General features: G+C 43.0%; 2 protein-coding genes and 1 non-coding gene across 3 annotated transcripts in view; 1 reads left to right on the forward strand and 2 right to left on the reverse strand.

Moving 5' to 3' along the window:
- CISD1 (CDGSH iron sulfur domain 1) overlaps positions 1–1,618 on the reverse strand; it is a 28,651-nt gene extending 27,033 nt beyond the window's left edge. The window contains exon 1 of the mRNA XM_049790530.1: positions 1,477–1,618. Coding sequence (XP_049646487.1) covers positions 1,477–1,501 — 25 coding nt within the window. The 5' untranslated portion in view covers positions 1,502–1,618. The remainder of the gene's footprint in view (positions 1–1,476) is intronic.
- A 1,914-nt stretch (positions 1,619–3,532) lies between these two features.
- Positions 3,533–22,049, forward strand: part of IPMK (inositol polyphosphate multikinase) — a 48,052-nt gene continuing 29,535 nt past the window's right edge. The window contains exons 1-2 of the mRNA XM_049764559.1: positions 3,533–3,773; positions 20,778–20,863. Coding sequence (XP_049620516.1) covers positions 3,533–3,773; positions 20,778–20,863 — 327 coding nt within the window. The remainder of the gene's footprint in view (positions 3,774–20,777; positions 20,864–22,049) is intronic.
- LOC125995412 (U6 spliceosomal RNA) lies at positions 9,570–9,672 on the reverse strand. Its single transcript, XR_007490946.1, has one exon. It is a non-coding gene; the product is annotated as a U6 spliceosomal RNA (small nuclear RNA).

Genomic DNA, 22,049 nt, shown 5'->3' on the forward strand with positions numbered 1-22,049 from the left:
CTTCAATTTACAAAATTTATAAAAAAGAAGACTCAAATGGGTAGAGATTTTGGAGCCTGGCATTCATGGTCTGTTGGCTATTTTCCAAAAGAATCAACAGGATTATTTGTAATGAACTTCTGCACAATTTCTTCCCTCAACTTTGTTATACAGAGAGCCAAGCCTTGGGGTGTGGCATTTTACACGTGGGTGGAGCGATCCCCAGGTATAGCTTAGTGCTGTTGTCCTGTTAATAATTATCTCAGACCTGCTATAAAACAAAACGTTACATTCAACGATATCAAGTGAGCCTCTTTCAACTGGACCTTTGGCAAATTTATTTCCGAAGCCCCATTTGGGAGGCTGGAGAAAGCTGAAAAGTTTTCAATCCACTCTCTTGGACTTGGGCCATCAGTGCCTGATGACCAAAGGCATAAAAAAAAAAAATAAATAAAACAGGAAAAACTGAAGACCGCGGATTGGGTTTCTGCCCTTAAAAAGTGCAAAACCCTTTAGTCACGTATCGCATCACTTTAGGGGTTGCATTGCAGGAAATCCTACATGGAGGATTCAGCAAGGGAAAGGAAAAGTGAGAAGGGGGTGTACAGGATTATTTTCAATCCCCCCCATCTTTCCTGTTTTGCAAGGCCTTATTAATAATTCTTAGGGGCCTGGCAGAAACAAATAAACAAACAAAACCCAAGAAAACAAGGAAAACTAGAAGGAGTGATCCACAGGTTTTTTAGGGCCAGATGCAATGGGTCAAGGATGGGGGTGGGAGATGGACACACGTGATCCAGATCTGGGTGGTGAATGTTTGCATGCCCTTTGGCATCCATGCCTGGGGGGTCATCACCCATTTTAGGGTGAGATGCAAGGGGTCAAGGTGGGTGAGTGGGAGAAGGCCACAGGTGGTCTAGATCTGGGTGGATGTTTGCATACCCTTTGGCATCCATGCCTGGGGGGTCATCACCCATTTTAGGGTCAGATGCAAGGGGTCAAGGGGGGTGGGTGGGAGAAGGCCACAGGTGGTCCAGATCTCGGTGGATGTTTGCATACCCTTTGGCATCCAGGCCTGGGGGGTCATCACCCATTTTAGGGTCAGATGCAAGGGGTCAAGGGGGGGTGGGTTGGAGAAGGCCACAGGTGGTCCAGATCTGGGGGGATGTTTGCATACCCTTCGGCATCCAGGCCTGGAGGGAGTCATCACCCTTTTTAGGGCCAGATCTGGGTGGTGGATGTTTGCATGCCCTTTGGCATCCAGGCCTGCCTGGGGTGGGGTCATTATCACCCATCCCAAACCCTTCTTTGTGTCGGTCCGTCCCTTTTCCCAAATCGACCCAAGAGTTTGTCCTTCTGGAATTTCAAGGTTACAAGGAAACCTTGTAATCCCAAAAGCCAAAAAAGCCCAGAGAGGAGCTGAAGCTGAGACTAAGGGGTTGCAGGGCCTGCCTTTCCAGCCTCACCCACTCCGGGGGGTCCCCCCACTTCATTCACCTCGTACGCTGGAATTCAGACTCATGGCGCAGTCGCTTGCAAATGGGGGGTCACGCAGGACACCTAAAAGCACAAACCGGCTCGCGCGCAAGGTGCCAGGGAAGGCGTCCTACGGGCACTGACTCCCGGGCGGCTACTGCGCAGGCGCCGCGCAAGCACGTGTGAGTTTCCACTCTTTCCTTCCCCCGCCCCGGGGCGATGCTGAGCATGCGCAGCACGGTTCCGTCTCCGGCTGGGAGGAAGTCTCGAGCCCGGATTTTTGACAGCCGCAGGGAGTGGGCGGGGATAAGGACAAATTGTCAAGTGGTCGCTACTGAGTCTGCGCAGAGCCCCGAGGGGGCGAGTTCCGGAGCCCGGTGGGCGGGGCTTTGGGGGAGGCTCAGCCAATCAGGGCCAGGCTTGATGACACTCCAGGTGTGCGTTTATATATTTTTTTCACCCCCACCCCTCTTCCACCTCTGGCTGGAGGACAGGTGATAGAGGACAGTTAGGGGGTGGTTTTCTACAAGTCCAGGGTTACCTCAGATTCTTTCCTGGTTCCGACCGGTTTCCATTCCCTGATTGCTACAATACCCAGGCACTGCAATGAGTTGCAAAGCGTCGCCCACTGGCTCCCTTGTCCTGTGCACGCTCGACCTCTGCCTTTTGACCTGAGAGTTGGTTTTCAGGGGAAAAAACCTTGCCAGGAGCCAAGCTAGGGGCCTAAGGGTGAGAGGAAAAAGGGCTCATTCCTTCCCCCAAAATATCTCCTCAGATATTAAGATCCTATTAAAATATTATTAATGATCAATATTAATCTTATATATCATCATTCATATTATAACATATCATAATTGTGCTATGGGAGTATGTTCATCAGTGATGTTAATATTAATGATGATTAATCATGTGATTATATCATGATATTGATATTATCTGATATGTAATATACCATATAAAATGTTATGCTATATATACTATCTAGAATACAGGATAGTAGTAACTCTATTCTTATAATATTTTGATTATTAAGGCTCATTTCTTCCCCCCAAATATCTCCTCAGATATTAAGGTCCTATCAAAATATCAATATTATTTATATATTAATTGTCAAGATTATGATATATATCCTTTAACATATGATAATGTATAGCATATTATAAGATTGATATCATAGGATATATATCATAATATAAACATGTAACATTATATACTATTGATAACTATATTATGCTATATGAATGATTCATATTGACATGAATAATGATTGAGATGTCAAGATAAGTCGGACAGGAGTCTCATGCATCTGTAAAAATTAGACTCATCAAGGCGGCTTTGACTCAAGTTGGGGCCCCCCCACTTCAAAGAAGGGGCCCAGAGAAGAGCAAGGGGCGTCTGCAGTTGGGACCCCAAAGAAGCGCCTGGGCGGAGGCGGAAGGACCTGGGAGGAGATAGAGACAGATAGAGACAGACCAGCCCCAAGAGTTACCCCGTGTGTCAAAAAAAAAAAAAAAAAAAAAAAGCCTCCGCGCTTCTGCGCGTGCGCGGTCGCCCCCTCCGGCCCTCAGTCCGGGAGGCGGGGGTGAGGGTAGGGTGTGTGTGTTCCCGTCAGGCGGCTCCCGCGCATGCTCCGCAGCGGACGGCGCGAAGGAGGGCGTGGCCTGCCGTGGGGCGTGGCCACGGAGGCGAGGGGGCGTGGCCAGGCGGCGTCGCCTCGGGGGCCTCAGAAGCGCGCTGGGGCGCCGCTGTGCTGCAGCTCCGCGGCGCCGCTGCCGCCGTTGCTTCTTCCCCAGCGGGGTTCGGGGCCGCGTCCCGGGCCATCGGAGCCGGATCGGGAGCGAGTCGTCCGGGCGTCATGGGCCCCTTGCCCGCGCCGGGCACCCCCGGGCCTTCTCCTCCTCCTCCGCCTCCTCCTCGCGTCCGGGCCTGAGGCGACGACCCTGCAGCCCGGTGTCCTCGTCGCCGCTTCCCGCTGCTGCGATCGCCCGTCTCATTTCCTCCCCTTTCCCCGTCTTTCCCCCCCAGGAAGACCTCGCCTCGCCTCGCCTCCCCTTGGGGGGGGTCCCAGCGCCCCGCGATGGCCACGGAGCCGCCCTCCCCGCTGCTGCGCCTGGACGCCGCCGGCGCCCCGCATCATCCTCATCACCGCCGCCGCCACCACCACCGCCCCGAGCTCCGCGTTCGGACCCAGCTCCTGCCCCTGCCCCGCGCCCCCGAGGGGCCCCCCCAGCGCCCCGGCGACCCCCCGCGGTTCCTCAACGGCTGCGTCCCCCTGTCGCATCAGGTGGCCGGCCACATGTACGGGAAGGACAAAGTGGGTGAGTTGGGGGACCCCCCCCGGGCTGAACCCCCACCACACGCATACATGCACCTCGGGCCTCTGATCCCCCCCCACTCGGCCACCCAGCCCTTCACCCAGCCCTGGGGTGCTTTCTCAGGCTTTGGGGGTTACCCTGGGTCCTCCTTGACATCCTCCCCATATAGGTCTCCTTCCCACTGGGTTGAACCCCCTCTGATCCCCCCCCACTCAGCCACCCAACCATTCACCTAGCCGCTGTGCGATTTGGGGACCCCTGGGGTGCTTTCTCAGGCTTTGGGGGGGCTGCCCGGGCTCTCCCCTTCCACCTCCCCATCCTGCTCTCTTCCCCCTCCCCGGGTTGCACCCCCTCTGGAGCGCCCCACATGCTTGCTTGCATGCATGCACCTCGGGCCTCTGACTCCCCCACTCAGTCACCCAGCCATCGAGCTATTTGGGGGACCCCCCTGGGGTGCTTTCTCAGGCTTTGGGGGTTACCCTGGGTCCTCCTTGACATCCTCCCCATATAGGTCTACCCCCCCACTGCGTTGAACCCCCTCTGATCCCCCCACTCAGCCACCCAACCATTTGCCTAGCTGCTGTATGATTGGGGGACCTCCTGGGGTGCCTTCTCAGGCATTTGGGGTTACCCTGGGTCCTCCCTTCCACCTCCCCATGTAGGTTCCCCCCCTCTGGATTGAACCCCCTCTGGAGCGCCCCAGAAATACTTGCATGCATGCACCTCGGGCCTCTGACTCCCCCACCCAGTCACCCAGCCATCGAGCTAATGGGGGACCCCATGGGTGCTTTCTCAGGCATTGGGGGTTACCCTGGGTCCTCTCTTCCACCTCCCCATACCGGTCTCCCCCACCCCCCCGTTAAACCCCCTTTTGAGCGCCCCACATGGCATGCATGCACCTCGGGCCTCTGACCCCCTCATTCAGCCCCCCAGCCATTCACCCAGTCATCGAGCTAATGGGGGGCCCCCTGGGGTGCTTTCTCAGGCTTTGGGGGGTTGCCCCAGGTTCTCCTCCTTCACCTCCCCAAAAGGACATTGGTTGGTGCGAGCAAACGAGGAACTTGGTTTTTTTTTTGGTCTCCCACCCACTTGCAAGGGGAAACTCACTTCTTTTCATCCCCAATCCTCATCACCCTGACCCAGCACCCACCCCAGCAAGGTTCGTTTCTTCTAGGGGGGGTAGTTATTGCAAAAGAAATGGGAATGAAATGCAGATGATGCTAATCTAGGGTTCTCCCTCGCTCTCTTCTCTCTTTCCCGGGTGCAGCTGCATAGCTGGAGGGGAAGGAAAAAAGACCCACATAGGCAGCACCAGGACGTGTGAGCCTGTTGGGGAGCTGGTGGTAGATAACGTGTGTATGTATGTGTGTGTATGTTGTCTGGGTGGGGTGCTAGAAAAAGCCTGTCACGTCTTATCCCCTCCACCCCACCCCGTTTTTCTGATACTGCCTGCATCTATCTATCTATATCTCTCTATCTCACTCTTTCTGGGAGGTGTGGTTCCAGTAAGACTGAAACTGGAATTCATGAGGAGCTGGTGGTAGATATCGTGTGTGTGTGTGTGTGTGTGTGTGTGTGTGTGTGTGTGTGTGTGTGTGTGTGTTGTCTGGGTGGGGTGCTAGGAAAAGCCTGTCACTTATCCCCTCCACCCCACCAAAACTCGAATTCATGAGGAGAGCTGGTGGTAGATATCGTGTGTTCGTGTGTGTGTGTGTGTGTGTGTGTGTGTGTGTGTGTGTGTGTGTGTGTGTGTGTGTGTGTTGTCGTCTGGGTGGGCTAGAAAAAGCCCGTCACGTCTTATCCCCTCCACCCCACTCCGTTTTTCTGATACTGCCTGCATCTATCTCTCTATCTATATCTCTATCTCACTCTCTGGGAGGTGTGGTTCCAGTAAGGCAGAAACTGGAATCCGTGGCCCTCTATATGCGCTCTGCCCTCCGGCTTTGAAGGCTACAAGGGACACACAGGACATTCCTTTCTTCTTCAGCGCCTTGCTGGATTAGATCCAACAGTTATGGCTGGTGTCATCAGTTCTGGGGGGTCACCATCTGTGTCCAGAGCGCAGGGCCCATTGCATTTTTATTCTCTTGGTGGTGTAAAAGTTCGTTTTCAGGGATTGTAATGCAGCTAGATAGTTGATGGCCACTTGGTTCCTTGGGCCGAGGTGGAAGAAAATCATGATGACATTTAAAAATTGAGGGGCTTGGAAGGGAAGACTCTGAAGAGGTTTTTGCTAGGAGGAGGACTCAGGGTTTAAGCTGGTGAAAAGAAATAAATTTTTGAGGTGCTAATTAAGGCCTAGCCTGGTTCAATGACGCTTTAAAAGTCATGTGTTAGAATGAGGGACCAAAGTTTCTACTTGGAGCACTTTCCCCTACCCCCTACTGGATGTGTATGCATGCTGGTAACTCTTTATTTTGGAGTTTTTAATTTTTAATTAATTTTTTGGGGGGCTGGGGAGCATTCAGTGATGCTCAGGGCTTACTTCTGGCTTCGCACTCAGGGATCATTCCAGGCATCTGATGCTTTGTAAATGGATGAGTGCCTGTTGTTACCTTTCAAAGAGCAGCATTTTCCTCTAGTTTTATCTTGACTTCTTTTCTCTCACTGAGTGGTGACAAGTGATACTGGATTTCTTCCACTCTACTTGGATTGTGATTTTCTTGAAGTTAAAGGCAACATTTGTTTATCTGTTTCTTTGTACACATATGTAGGCTCCGTGACACACTTGGGAAATGTTCAAAGAGCTGAAATTCCCAATTGTTTTAGTATTCCCAGGTAAGGGAATATCCAGTATGTACTAAAAATTAGGTTCTTAAAAAATAGTTACTTAAAAATACACCAATATTTCTTGCTGGACATAAACATATTTTTTATTAGCAATGAAAGTTTGAGAGTACTTGTGGAATTATGATTCATAGATTTCTATTGCATTCCTATTGGTTTATATTAATGAGTTAAAATGTAAATATTTCTGATAATATCCTGGGGGCTTCAAAAAATAAATGCTTCCCTAAGGGTTTGTAGAAAATGATTTATATGCAAAGGAGAACAATGAGAAATCTCAATTTAAATAGTCTCACTGATGATTGCCTTCTAAGAGTGTAACTATTAATTAATGAAAGTCTATATAAAGTAAGCCTGTTCTGTATTGTCTCTGGCTAATTACAAATATACTTTGAACGTAATTTATAACTTGCTAATTGGGGCTGAAAGAGTTTCTCTCCAGAGTAACTATTTAGATTCTAGAAGAAGGATTCTATCTTTTTTTTTTATTGCAATTAGTTTAAAGGAAATGTATTTTTGAGGTGGGAGACCAGAGAGATTGCTCAATGGGCTGAAGTACATGGGAGGGGAAGGCCTGGGTTTATTTACTCCATGGTAAATTTGCACATGGTCCTCTGCAAAACAGGGAGTAGCCCCCAAGGGCTGCTGGGTGTGCCTCCAAACAAAAACAAAACAAAACAAAAACCCGAGTTTATTTTTAATGTTGTAAACTTCTTTCGATCAGGAACCATTTTATGTCACAAGAACACATACTCCAAACTTTGTGTTAGTGCCCTAATATTTGCTGAGTTTGTGATTTACAATCTTGCATGTTTTTTTTTTTGTTTTTTTTTTTTTTTGTGAAATGATAACTCAATGATGATGATCTTCTGTTATTTATAAAATAGATAGTAAGATGTTCAGTAATTCAAAGTTCAACAGTTCTGTCACTCCATGATCATATATCTGCTATAGTTGTAGGGAACATCGCTGTCAGACTTTGGTGACTGACAACTGAAATTACTAGAAGAAACTATGCGCACATTTTTCTTTTGTTTTTCATAATTTGTTATTAGAGTAAGGAGGGTTTTTTTTTTTTTTTTTTTTTTTTCTTGGTTTTTGGGCCACACCCGGTGACGCTCAGGGGTTACTCCTGGCTATGCGCTCAGAAGTCGCTCCTGGCTTGGGGGACCATATGGGACGCCGGGGGATCGAACCGCGGTCCGTCTCCTAGGCTAGCGCAGGTAAGGCAGGCACCTTACCTCGAGCGCCACCGCCCGGCCCCTTAAGGAGGGTTTTTAATTTAGGGTTAAACCTAATTTGAACAGGAGCTGTCTGAAAGAAAAAAATGAAAAACATGGAGCCAGTAGCAAACACCAAGATACTTGGACAGAAAAATAGATCTTGGATGGGATGTTAAGTAACAGCATTATAGTTCTTTTTTGTTTGATTGTTATTTTTTCTTGGTTTGTTTTTTGGCCATATCCGGTGATGCTCAGGGGTTACTCTATATGCTCAGAAATCGCTCCTGGCTTGGGAGACCATATGGGATGCCAAGGATCGAACCCAGGCCCACCCTGGGTCAGCTGTGTGCAAGGCAAACGCCCTACTGCTGCACTATCACTCCGGCCCAACATTATAGTTCTGATATCAGTTAAAGATTATGTCTTCACTAAAATTTTTATTTCATTAGAAAACTTTTAAATCTTGGTCTAAAATGATAGAGTGTTTTTGTTAAAACTGTGGTGAGAGTAGCGGTTGGAGAAATAGTATGGTGGGTGGGTAGACGTTTGCCTTGCATTCTGGTGTCCAGGGTTTGGCATCACCTATTTCCTGAACATATCTGGGTGTGACTGGCCTGAAAGTCAAACTCCAAAACATAAAAAGAAACAAACAAAAAACCTGTAAGAGTACTAAATGTTGGGGTGTGGAAATGTGCTAGATTGTATAGCAAGTTAGGCACTTGCCTTGCATGTAGCAGGCCCTGATTACATCTCTGGCATTCTATCTGGTCCCTCAAGAACTACTCGGAGAAATTTCTGAGTGCAAAGCCAGAAGTGATTTCTGAGCATTATCGTGTGGCCCCCAAACAACAAAACAAAAAGAGTAGTACCTGCTCTTAGGGAAAGAACGAGTTACAGTAGCTCATTGATCCTACTTTTCTTCTCCTAGAGGTAATCATTGGTAGCTACTTTCAAGTTCTGTTTTTGAGCATAAATACTTGATCACACTTCAGATTTTCTTAGCAAACATCAGCAACGTTTGTTTTCGCCCTATTATGTAGTATAACAATACTTTTGTACTTAGAATATGCTTTATTCTTTGGAAAACTCTGTATTTTGAAAAACAGTCTTGATGGATAATAGCTTATTCTTGTAATTCTAGATTTTTAGATTCTCTTCTTTTGCTCGTATAAATAATGTAGAAAACATTTTTGAGTGTTAACACCACATACTTTGCTCAGAGTGCAGCTTTTTCTATAGGAATGCTTCACAAAAGTGTAGTTAGTAGTGTTGTTAATATTAATTTAAGGGCCCGGAGAGATAGCACAGCAGTGTTTGCCTTGCAAGCAGCCGATCCAGGACCAAAGGTGGTTGGTTCAAATCCCGGTGTCCCATATGGTCCCCCATGCCTGCCAGGAGCTATTTCTGAGCAGATAGCCAGGAGTAACCCCTGAGCATCGCCGGGTGTGCCCCCAAAACCAATATATATATATATATATATATATATATATTAATTTAAATTCCTATAGCTCACTAAAGTTACTGATTCTTTTTTCTTATTTTTGTATGTTATATGTACCATTAATTTTGTTAAAATTTTCATAGAATTTTTTTTTTTTTTTTGGTTTTTGGGCCACACATGGCGATTCTCAGGGATTAGTCCTGGCTGTCTGCTCAGAAATAGCTCCTGGCAGGCACGGGGGACCATATGGGACACCGGGATTCGAACCAACCACTTTTGGTCCTGGATTGGCGGCTTGCAAGGCAAACGCCGCTGTGCTATCTCTTCAGGCCCATATTTTTATTTTTTTAGAATATGGAGCGCTTCACAAATTTGCGTGTCATCTTTGCGCAGGAGCCATGCTAATCTTCTCTATATCGTTCCAATTTTAGTATATGTGCGGACGAAGCAGGTATGTGGGTCATACCTGGCAATACTCAAAGGTTGTATTTTTGTCTTGGGGCTACACCCACAGATGCTCAGGGGTTACTCCTGACTGCACCCAGGGATTCTGGTGTTGCTTGGACGACCATAAGGGATGCCAGGGATGAAACACTGATTAGCCAAAGGCAAGGCTAGTACTTACTGTACTATTGCTCTGGCCCCAGATTCAGGGTACCATATGAGATGCTGGGATTGAACCCAGGTGAGCTGCATGTAAATCAGCTATCCTATTGTTCTGGCCCTGTCCTTAGAATTTGAAATAAAAATTTCAAATGTTGAAAAACAGTATTTGTATATAGATTTAGTTTATGATGCAGAAATTAGTCTGAGCTAGGGATGTGGTTTACTGGGAGAATGCCTGCCTTTCTCATGAAGTCTGGGTTTGATTCCCTAAAACCTCTCCTTTTCTCACCACTTACTCCCTCTGCCGCCCATCCCGAAGATGTAGTCTGTAGGAAAAAAAAGGCTTAAATTGGTTTTATTGTTGGAGGAGGAATCCACAATTACTTAAGATTTTTATTGGTTCCTTTTTGTTTGTGCTCAGGGATTTATTCGTAAATTTTGGCTCACAGATCACACCCTGGCCGTGCAGGGAACCATATACGGTGCCTGGGATCAAATCCTAGTTTTGTATGCAAGCACTTTACCCGCCAGAACCATATATGGTACCTGGGATCAAATCCTAGTTTTGTTTGCAAGCACCTTAGTATCTCTTCATCCCAACTGTTTTGTTGTATTAGATTTCTCTGGAACTAGTTGTTCCAACTAGGGAGGTTTGGTGCTCACTTAGCTGAGGTTTTCACCAGGGATAACACTCCTCCTTTTAGTTAATGTTACTTGACAATGTCATGGGTGGGTGGTAGTCACATTTGTTTGGTTGTGCTTGCTTAAGCACATTCTGTTCCTAGTATTCTCCAAGGGTTACTGTGGTCCTTGGGAATGTGCTCTGAAAGTGATGGTATTCCTGGCCACAGTGTGATGCTTGGCCAAGAGATAGGCACCGTTGATTTGTGATGTTCTAACATACCTGGTTCCAATGCAACCAGAAAGAACTAGTGGTGCCAAGGATCACAGAGAACAAAGCTGTCATGATTCAGACATGATGCATGTCCTGGCATTAGGAATCAGATTCCTGGCTTCTTGCTGGTATGGCAAGTGTTTTAGACCTTGAACCCTCTCCTGGCACCATTGATCATCGTTTTGGTCATTGGATGAAGTATGACATGATTTATTCACTGTGTAGTTATTTGTCTTCCCGTTATTACACTTTACCCCTGGATTTGGCATTTATTGATGATTCTTGTCTGAAGTAGTCATTTTCTCTGATATTTAAAAATTGTGATTTTTATCCCAATTCTATTTTCACAGTCAGTAATAATAAGGGTAATAAGGGTAGCTCTCCTTTTGCTCCAGTGTATGTTTGTTTTTATTTATGATTAGTTTGGACTCATGAATTCTTACTTTGTAAAAGGTTAGATAAAACTTAATCATTTTGCTGCTGGTGTAGTTTCAAATTCGGGCCAGTGTGAACTCTTCCTTTTCTGTTAAATTTAGATTCTTAGCTTCCCTTTCCATCTTCAGAATTAACTTCTCCAAGGAGCCCTAATAGGAAATAGCATTTAGAAACTAAGATCTGGATGTTTGCTCTGCTCATTATGTCTTTTTGGTAGACATAGAAGTTATAGATGGATAGTTTAGAAGTAACATGTTGACACCTCCAATTTTAATTTATTTTCCAGTCTTCCCTTTCTTGTTTCTAAATTTGTATTTTCTATTTACCATGGTAAGAACCCAGCCATCCAGTAATAGTACATATTTTGTTCTCAATTGTGTAGGTTTTCAGAATTTTTATATCCATATTACTGCAGGGGAAAAAAGCCCAACATTCTATATTTATCTTTATCTTCTTTTTCTTTTCTTTTCTTTTTTTTTTGGTTTTTGGGCCACATCCGACGGTGCTCAGGGGTTGGTTACTCCTGCTGTCTGCTCAGAAATAGCTCCTGGCAGGCACGGGGGACCATATGGGACACCGGGATTTGAACCAATCACCTTTGGTCCTGGATCGGCTGCTTGCAAAGCAAACACCGCTGTGCTATCTCTCCGGGCCCTTTATCTTCTTTTTCAATATGAATGGTCTTGCTAAAACTTGACTATATTTTCTTATTTTAAAATATTTAGAACTTTACATTACTGTCATAAAATCCAAGTGGTCATAGTAAACTGTTTTTAATTTCTTGCTGGATTAGATTTTGTTTTTGTTTTTATGTTTTGTTTTTGAACCACATCTAGCAGCACTCAAGGGTTACTCTTGGCTCTGCACGTAGGAATTAACCCTGGCAGGATTGGGCCACCATAATATGCCAGGGATCAAACCCAGGTCAGCCATGTACAAGGCAAACACCCTACCTGCTGTGCTATCCACTTGACCCCTGGTATAGATTTTTTAAAATGATAATCGTTTTAATGATTTGTTCAGTACGGAAAATTGCAATGTCTTTTAAGTTCTCTTTTGGGTTCGAAGTCAGTATCCATAAATTTTTGTAAAATACATGGGGAAGTAAACTTTTCTGTTTCTGAGCAAATTTAATAAGATTGGCATTTTTTCTGAAAATGTTTAGTAACATTTGCTGAATTCATTTTGATTTACGGTTGACTCAGGATTTTTTTGTTTTGTTTTGTTTTTTTTTGGGGCCACACCCGTCAGTGCTCAGGGGTCACTCCTGGCTGTCTGCTCAGAAATAGCTCCTGGCAGGCACGGGGGACCATATGGGACACCGGGATTCGAACCAACCACCTTTGGTCCTGGATTGGCTGCTTGCAAGGCAAACGCCGCTGTGCTCTCTCTCCAGGCCCGACTCAGGATGTTTTATACTGTGAATTTAATGTTTTGATTTTACATAGGATAGTTTAGATACTTCATTTCATCTGTGTCAGCTTTAATGTGCTTTTTAAGCTAATTTCTTCATTTTACATACATTTTTATATTTTTTAATATGAATTTTATTATTATGCTTTTAATAGCTGTTGGGTGTAGTGTATTCTATTTGTTTCCCCATATTTTCTCTAATAATGGTAGTTTATGCCTCCCCCACTCGATGATACTTTTTTCTTGATCTGTCTAGGTAGAGGTTTATTTTATTGAACTCAGGGAACCTTTTAGTTTTACTGATCTTTTATTTTTCCTTTGTCCATTCTTTTTTGGCGGGTGGTGGACGTGTTGGTCACACCTGGTAGTTACTCAGACTTACTACTGGTTTTTTGCTAAAGGGTGCTTGGGGATCATATATAATAACTGGAGACTGAACCCAGATTAGAAGCATGTAAGGTGAGCATTTTTCTCCAATACTATTTCTCCAACTCTCCTTTGTCTATTCTTTTTGTTTGTTTTTGGAGGGCAGCCACATTCGCTGACGCTCAGGTGTTACTCTTGGCTCTGTGCTCAGAAATTGCTCCTGGCTTGGGGCACCATATGGGATGCCGGGGATCAAATCACGGCCAGTCCTAGGCTAACGCTGGCAAGGCAGGCACCTTACTGTTCTGTGCCACCACTCTGGCTCCTTCTTTGTCTATTCTTGTCCATTGATTGGTTTTACTTTGTCTTTTTTATTTGGGGTTACCATATTATTCTCCTTTTTGACATACTAAATTAAATAAAATTTTCTTTCCCAACACAAGCATTTTTTGGGGGGAGGGGTCACACCCGGTAGTGCTCAGGGGTTCTTCCTGTTTCTACGCTCAGATATCGCTCCTGGCAGGCTCTGGGGACCATATGGGCCAGGAATTGGAACCACTGTTCTTCTGCGTGCAAGGCAAACACCGTACCTCCTGCTATCTCTCCGGCCCCCAACACAAGCATTTAAAGCTATGTATTTTCGTCTCACAAAATGATAGTTTATTTTTCTACAAATTTTGACAAGCCAGTTTCGTTATCATTTAATTAAAAGTATATCTAATTTCCTTTTTATTTATGATTATTGGGTTAGTTACAAGTGTGTTTATTTTGATTTATTTGATAGTTTTTCAAATACTATTTGTGTGGGTAGAGAATAATTGTCTAATTTAAATATTTTAGAATTTTAGATACATTTATGTAACAAGTGGTTACTCTTTGTGTGGTTTTTGGGTCTCACCCGGCAGTGCTCAGGGGTTACTCCTGGCTCCATGCTAAGAAATCGCTCCTGGCAAGAATGGGGGACCATCTGGGACGCCAGGATTCGAACCAATGACCTTCTGCATGAAAGGCAGACACCTTACCTCCATGCTATCTCTCTGGCCCCACAAGTGGTTACTCTTAATAAATGTTCCATTTCTACATGGTAGAAATGAGTGTCAATATGATCAAATTGTTTATAATGTTCAGGGTTTTTGAACATAATTACTAATGTTTTAATGGTATAATGAATGATTTTCCATGGAGTATAGAGACAGAGATTTTGGTCTGTCTGTTCTTGTTTTTTTTTTTTTTTTTTTACCTTTGGCTTTTATTCTATGTATTTTGAGGCTTTGCAGTTTTGCATACGTACATTTGGGATTGTTCTGTCTTAATTGATTTTTGCATCATTATTAGAAATATTAATGTTCTAATAATGTCTAGGATTATTAGGATGTTGGTTCTAATGCTTAGATATTATATAGCCTGATATATAATAATGTTAATGTATCCATTTACATTCGATAGAACATCTTTTTTCTTTCCTTTATCCTTTTTTCTTTTAGTCTATTTGTGTCTTTATATTTAAAATACTCAGGAGGCTAGAGAGATGGTAGAGTTTAGAAACTATCCTAGCATGCAGCTTCAGCCCTGGCCCCTATTCAAATTCTAGCATTGCATTTGGTCTACCAAATACCTCCAGGAGTGTGTGTCCCTTTACCAACGCTGGGTGTGGCCTCTTAAAAAACAAGCCAAACATTGTTAAGGTATTTCTGTTTGTATGTTTTAGATTATTTGTCATTTCCTGAGCTCTTTGGCTGCATTTTGTGTCCATATGTTTTAGAACATATTTTAGTTATTGTCAAAATTTTCTCAGCCACTTCTTCTGTTATTAAAAGAAATTAATTCTTTTTTAGTAGTAATTGTGATAAGGACATAGTTAATTTGACATGTATGTATGTGATAGATACATGTCTTAAGATTTTAAACTTTTCCCTCTCTATTACAATTTTGGTCATTTCTAGTTCTGTTGCCTAATTCACTGATTCCTCTGTTTAGGTAACCAGTTGTGTTTTACAGTATCTTATCTCTTTTGAGCTATCTCTCTGTGCCTCCCCACCTATGCTCAGAATCAGAAATCCTGGGGGATGATGGAGATTTACCTGGGATGAAACTAAATCCAGATTATGGGCCTGATGATCTTCAGGCTCTAGGATGCCCTGACTTGGTGCTACTAAGTTTATACCCTGTAGTACTGATGGAGACTTTGATGACAAAGATGTAGTGTTGTACTTAGAGTCTGGTAGTATGCAAAGCAGCATATAGTCTTAACACTTTGAACTATCTCCCTAGCCTCCATGTTTCTGTTTTTATTTTTTAAGATGCTTTATAACTTAATTTTTTTTTTTGTGGTTTTTGGGTCACACCCGGTGGTGCTCAGGGGTTATTCCTGGCTCCACGCTCAGAAATTGCTCCTGGCAGGCACGGGGGACCATATGGGACACCGGGATTTGAACCGATGACCTCCTGCATGAAAGGCAAACACCTTACTTTCATGCTATCTCTCCGGCCCATGACTTAAAATTTTTATGTTGAAATTTACCATCTTTTCATATATATTGGTTACCTCTTACATAATGACTGGTAAAGTTTCATTAGTAATCCTAATATTGGTGTCGTCTTTGAAACTGATTTGCATGCTGCATCTTTCTCATTTTTAAATTGGGTACAGGGTTGACCAAACTTAGCAGTGCCTGGGGCTATACAACTCAGTATTTGGGTTACTCCTGGTTGGGGGACCAGGCACTGCTGGGGATTGAACCCTAATTGGTTGGCCCTGTGTAGGGTAATATCTTTAACCCCTAGCTTCTGTCCTCCCTCTTTATTTGAAATGTAGGTTGCATTGCCTCTTAACAAAGGGCCCCTCTGCCTTTTTTTTTTTTTAACATTATTATATGGTTTCTATTTATTTTAGGTATTAAATACCAGAATTGAGTCAGGCAAGATTTGTCCTTGAAAACATTGCCTTCTGTTAGGCTCTTAATGTTGCTCCTTAAGCTTATCTTGTCTGGAGTAGACCAGTTTGAGTTTTGTTACTATATTAGAGTTACTTTCTGTTAAAAGACTGTGAAAGGCCAGTCCAAATAGGATTCTGCTCAAGATAGAGCCTTTATGCAGATTGAAATCTGTAAGACCATAAGGTAGAGAGAAATTTGGTTTAGTAGAATTAATGCCCTTACAGAAATTGAGACATGAAGGTGTTCCCTTTTGCTTCCGTGTGAGGGCAAAGTAGAAAGATGGCTGGTCACTAGTTTGGAAGACAATTTTCTCCAGGAGTTCAATTGTTGTCACTTTGATCTGGGATTTCTAAGATCCAGAAGTGTGAACAATGAATTCTAGGTTTTTTTTTTTTTTTTTCGTTTGTTGGATTTTGATGGAGGTAGAAGAATACTTGATTGTGCTTGGGGGTTTCTGACAGTCTGCGCAGTCCAAATTTCTGCTATTTAGCCCAATAAGCTTCTGCTATTTTGTTATGGAAGCATTTAGGAGACTTATAAACCTTGTAGTCGGATGTTTATTCTCTGCTGTAGATCTTCCTTGGGGGTACCCAAGCCTCAGTAAAGCTTTTCCCGCACGGGTTCATTCTCCGATTCTATCAAATAAACATCATGGTTATTAATTATTTCATCATTGTCAGCCTGGTTCTAGGCTTCAGCTTTTTTCCTAGTCAGCTTTGCTATTTTATAAACCTGTGATCATGAGCTTTAAGACGGAACTTTTTTCATGACCTTTTCACTTTTTTCATATGGTAGTCAAAGTCCTTAACAGGTGCTTTATAAGAGTTACCTCTCCCAGCTATACAATACATATAAAGTCATGACTCAGTATGGTTTCCTATCTCTCCTCATCCACAGAATAATAAAATGTTTTTTTCTTTTGGGTTTTGAGACATACATGGCTAAGCTCAGGGTTTTTTCCTGGCTCTGCACTCAGGAATCACTTCTGGTGGCCTTGGGGGACCCATTAGATGCCTGTAAGGGAAGCACCTTCCCAAGAAACCATTGCCTCAGTCCCAGGGTTTTTTTTCTTTTACGATTTTCCCTGATCCACAATGAATTACCTAAATTATTGGGTGTGCTTTGATTTATTGCTGTTTACCTGAGACGTTTGAGAATTTTATTCACTGTGGAAATGGTTAGGGCACGGGTGTCATTTTTTCCTTATACTTCTGATAATCACCTTTTTTTCTCAATGCCTTTTCCTCCAAGTACAGGCCTAGGAGGGTGAGCGGGGTAAGCCATACCTGGTGCTCAGAGTTTCCTCCTGGCCTTGTGTTCAGTGGTCATTCCTGGGGTGCTCACTGGAACCATATGTGGTGTTGAGAATAGAAAAAGGTTGGCTCTATTCAAGCACTTTGCTTTTTTTTGCTCGAGATCTTTGTGAAAAGATGCTGCATCTACCCTAAGAGCTCTATATCCACTTTGTTTCTTGACCTTCACAACTTGGAAACATTTGAGTTGACTTTTTCTTACCTGTTTTATCAGAAAATCTATATTCATTTCTTCTTTGACAGCAGTTGGGGAGGGGATTTGTGGCCTACCCAGCTGTGCTTGCTCCTGGCAGTGCTCCTCTTGTATCATCTGTGATGTCTAGATCAACGCAGGCTCAGTTGCATACAAGCAAGTGCTGTACTCTCAGTACTATCTCCCCACCCCAGTCCTCTCTTATATTTTTTTCTCTCCTATCCCTTTTCTGTGGATTATCAACTTTTATATAGTTGGTAATTTAAATTTTTTTTTTGACGGACGGGGCTCTACACTACTGTTAATGGTAGAATGGGTACAATGTTCTGAAACCACACCCTCCACCCCAGCAAGCGTCCACTTCCTGTCACCATTGTCTCAGTGTCCTTCAACCTGCCTTGGCCCACTGACATCTTTTTCTGTTGTGCTTCAGGCGAGCAGCGCTTCCATTCTGCTTTCACACTGTTAAGTCTTTCCTTGCACGTGATTTTTTTGGTCATTTATAATCTCAGCATTCTGATGATTTCAGGAAAAGATGATTTTTGTAGCTTATTTAACTTTCCTTTATTTTAGATGACTTTTTGTTTCTTTTTGTATCCTTGGTTGAAAGGAAGTCCAAATATTTTCTGACCCAGAGTTTATGAGAAACCAAATTATGAATTTGTTGGAATGCTCAGTACTATCCTACACCACGTTTCTAGTGATTTGATGTTTTCTATTGTGTTTATTGCCTGTTTAACTTAATACAGCAGTTAACATTTTTCTTTCAGATATGAGGGCTTTTTAGTTCTTTTTTTTTTTTTTTTTTTTACAGTTCCTTGTTAGAGTTTCAGTTCTTTTCCCCCTGAAATCCTTCATCTAGTAACCTATTATATCCGCCTTCTCTTATTTCTTTAGCATGTTTGTTGTTTTAACATCCTTACTAAATGTAATTGCTTGGTCAGCTATGTACAGGCAGTTTCAGTTACTATTTCTTCTTGAACATGCATCACATTTTCTTGTGAGGTTTCACTTTTTTTGTTGGATTTTGGATAATGTAAATAGTAGCGACGTGTAAAATTTACTGTTATGTTTTGTCGGGCATAGAATATAAGACCTTTCCTTCTGCTGTTTAGAGTGAGGTTGATAAATGGCATTTCTATAATTTGGTTGAGCTGGTGCTTAAAAGTCACCTCAATAATCATTGACTTTGTTTTATACACTCAGCTATCACTTATTGATTTAATCTTCAAAAGTGGTCTGTTTTATCTTTACACTTTCTTGGTGGGAGAGATTTGCCCCTGCTTTATCTGTTTACTTTTGCATGTTGATATTAATTTTACAGAAAGGATGACTGGTACTACCAGTTTCTCCCATTGGCTACTTTCTCTAAAAGGTGGAAAAGTATGTTGTAATGTGGGAGAATTTCTAAAATAAGCAATTTTTGTTTTGTTTTGTTTTGGGTCACACCCGGCAGTGCTCAGGGTTACTCCTGGCTCCATGCTCAGAAATGCTCCTGGCAAGCTCGGGGGACCATATGGGGCACCGGGATTCAAACCTATGACCTTCTGCATGAAAGGCAAATGCCTTACCTCCATGCTATCTCTCCGGCCCCAAAATAAGCAATTTTTTTGTGTTGAGACTATTGAATGTCTCAGTCCATTCCTGTTACCCCCATATTGTCTATCTACCAGAGTTCTCTGCCTGTCTAATGACAAGTTCACCTCTTTCTTTTTTGGAGGGGGCACACCCTGTGACACTTAGGGGACGTTACTCCTGGTTATGCACTCAGAAATATGGCTTGGGGACCATATGGGACACCAGGAGATGGAACCAAGGTCTGTCCTAGATTGGCCGCTTGCAAGGCAAACACTTTACCTCTTTGCTATAACTCCGACCCAGTTTGCCTGTTTCTAAACAAGATACCTGCTAGGAAAGGAGAAACTGCTATGATTTCTTTTTTCCACGTTCCTCATAAGAATTCAGCTCATCAAGCCTTCTCTATCATTTAGCACATTCCATTAGCCCATAGAAAATGTCTGTTGAGGGCCCGGAGTGATAGCACAGCGGTGTTTGCCTTGCAAGCAGCCAATCCAGGACCAAAGGTGGTTGGTTCGAATTCCGGTGTCCCATATGGTCCCACACCTGCCAGGAGCTATTTCTGAGCAGACAGCCAGGAGTAACCCCTGAGCACTGCTGGGTGTGGCCCAAAAACCAAAAAAAAAAAAAAAGAAAATGTCTGTTGCCATGATTGTAAGGCCATCTCTACTAGTTTTATATCCTAACCTTCACTAACAGAATTTTTCTCTGTTAACTTTCAGTTAAATATTATGCCAGAAACTTGAGCACTTACCAACCATTTGTATCCATAGGAATTAATACTTTTCTCTATACCTAGGTCTTAAACAGATTCATTTAAATTGAGATTTTTGTACTTCTCTTGATTAAATTCTGCATTTTGGAGGTAGTATTAGAACTTTCTGACAACAAAAGCAACAGAAACTTTAGTGTAGCATGTTTTTACCAAAATTGTAAATAACTTTGCTTGAGCCTTATATTCTAATCTACATGATTTTGTGAAAATTTAAGATTCTACATAAGTTTGGGAATGAATCTTTATGGTATTAGAAGAGGAGGACTAGTGCTGGTGTGTGTGTATATATATATATAATATATATATTATATATATATATATATGTATGTATGTATGTATGTATAAAACTTCAAAAAGAGTCTTCAAATAGGCAATTATCTATCAGGGTTGGTGCCCGAATTCAGCCTCCACTTTTCTGATTAGCTTAGTATTAGGTATAGCTAAGTAGTATGCTCTCTGTGTGTACAAGTGAAGCAAGAAAATAAAAATGTGTTGCTTTCTTCTACCAGATGAAAAAAAAAATCATGATGTAGGGAATTCAAGTAGGATGATTAACATTTGTCCCATATTTATGAAAGTGGGATCAGCAGATGCTTCTACTGGTTTTGTTGAAATGATGCACTTATTGCAGTAATCGCACTGCTTTTATCTTGTTTATCAGTAAAATAGCATCTCTTACAAAATCTTTCACTGAGTGATTTTACTTGTTTTTGTTTTTTTTTTCTTCTCCTTATGGGCTGCGGTTGGGCCACACCTGAACATTCAGGGCTTACTCCTTGCCTGTGCTCAGGAATATATCTGAGGGGACCATCAAAGGGTAGCATAAGATGAGTATTAGGCAAATCTGAGCTACTTAAAGTCTTTGTTCTGGGGCTTTGCATGTAATAGGCACTGAAACAGCGTGGTTGAATGTTAAGATTTCTAAAGTGAGTAAAAGGAGACCTTTAAATTTACGAGAGTAGTTTTTATCTGTAACTCTATACTGTGGTAAAGGTTACACTATTATTACTAAAGCATTCAAAAATGCACAATTTTTTGTTCTCTAGGTATCCTACAACATCCTGATGGCACAGTTTTGAAACAGTTACAGCCTCCTCCAAGGGGTCCTAGAGAGCTGGAATTCTATAATATGGTAAGCAAGATAAGATTTACTGGCTCTCTCATGTGTAGAAGTTTTTCCTTTATATAGTTTTCTGGTCATCATTCTTATATTTTAGTGTCCTGTGTGTACAGAAACATTTTTCATGATATACAGCTTATATTTCTTTGTTTATTTTGGGCCTGGGAGGGGCAGTGCAGGGGACTGACTGCCTGACCAGCTGTGCTAGAGGCCTCCAGCCATAGCCAGTGGTGCTGTAGGGATTAAGAGCCTCTTGGTAGTCCTGAGCTGGAGCCTTAAGAGTTATTTCCCTGGCCCCTGAGTTTACCTTTCATGATGGCAGTCTAATAGAGTCTGTTGTACTCATTCTTATCACTAAATTGATTTCACTTATTGTGTTATAAACGACATTTTGAAAAACACTTACCTGCTCAGATATGCTAAATTTAAGTGATTGTTTTTTTCAACCTCCAAACCTTAAAATGTTCTAATGTGCATTGTGAAATCTCTGGAGAGGGAGGGGAAGGAGTATATGTAGCATATGATAAGCTGTATGACAGGGAACATTTTTTTTAAATTACTCTGTTACTTTTAATTATTATAGTTTGTCTCAAGTTTACAATAGTGTTAACATTTCCGCTTTTATTGTACACAGTTAGCTCGCCTTACCACCAGTAGTGTTCAAAACCTTCCACCAGTGTCTCCCAGTCCACTTCTTCACAACACCCCTCCCCATTTTATTTTGGGATTTGTTTTATGTTTTTTGGGTCACAGCCCGTGATGCTCAGGACTCACTCCTGGTGACGCGGGGTGGGGAGCATATGGGATGCTGGGGACAGAGCCCAGGCTGCCGCTCCCAAGGCAGACATCCTTCCTGCTGTGCTATCATTCTCAATTTTGTAAATCAGGGCCAATGGTTTGTTACCATTTTGAGACCTTCTATTCCCTTGTTTTGTTTATCTGTATACTACACATGAGATTGTTATTTTTCTCTCTTCTGACTGGCTTTGCTTCAGTGACCTGCAAGATTCCATTTTTCCCCCTGTGGCTACATAGTATTAGAAATACTCCTGAATGTGTCTAAAGTCTTATAAAGTCTTATAATTTTTTTTTTTTTTTTGGTTTTTGGGCCACACCCGGTAACGCTCAGGGGTTACTCCTGGCTATGCGCTCAGAAGTTGCTCCTGGCTTGGGGGACCATATGGGACACCGGGGGATC

This window comes from Suncus etruscus, chromosome 17 (assembly GCF_024139225.1).
Source record: "Suncus etruscus isolate mSunEtr1 chromosome 17, mSunEtr1.pri.cur, whole genome shotgun sequence".
Lineage (NCBI taxonomy): Eukaryota > Metazoa > Chordata > Mammalia > Eulipotyphla > Soricidae > Suncus > Suncus etruscus.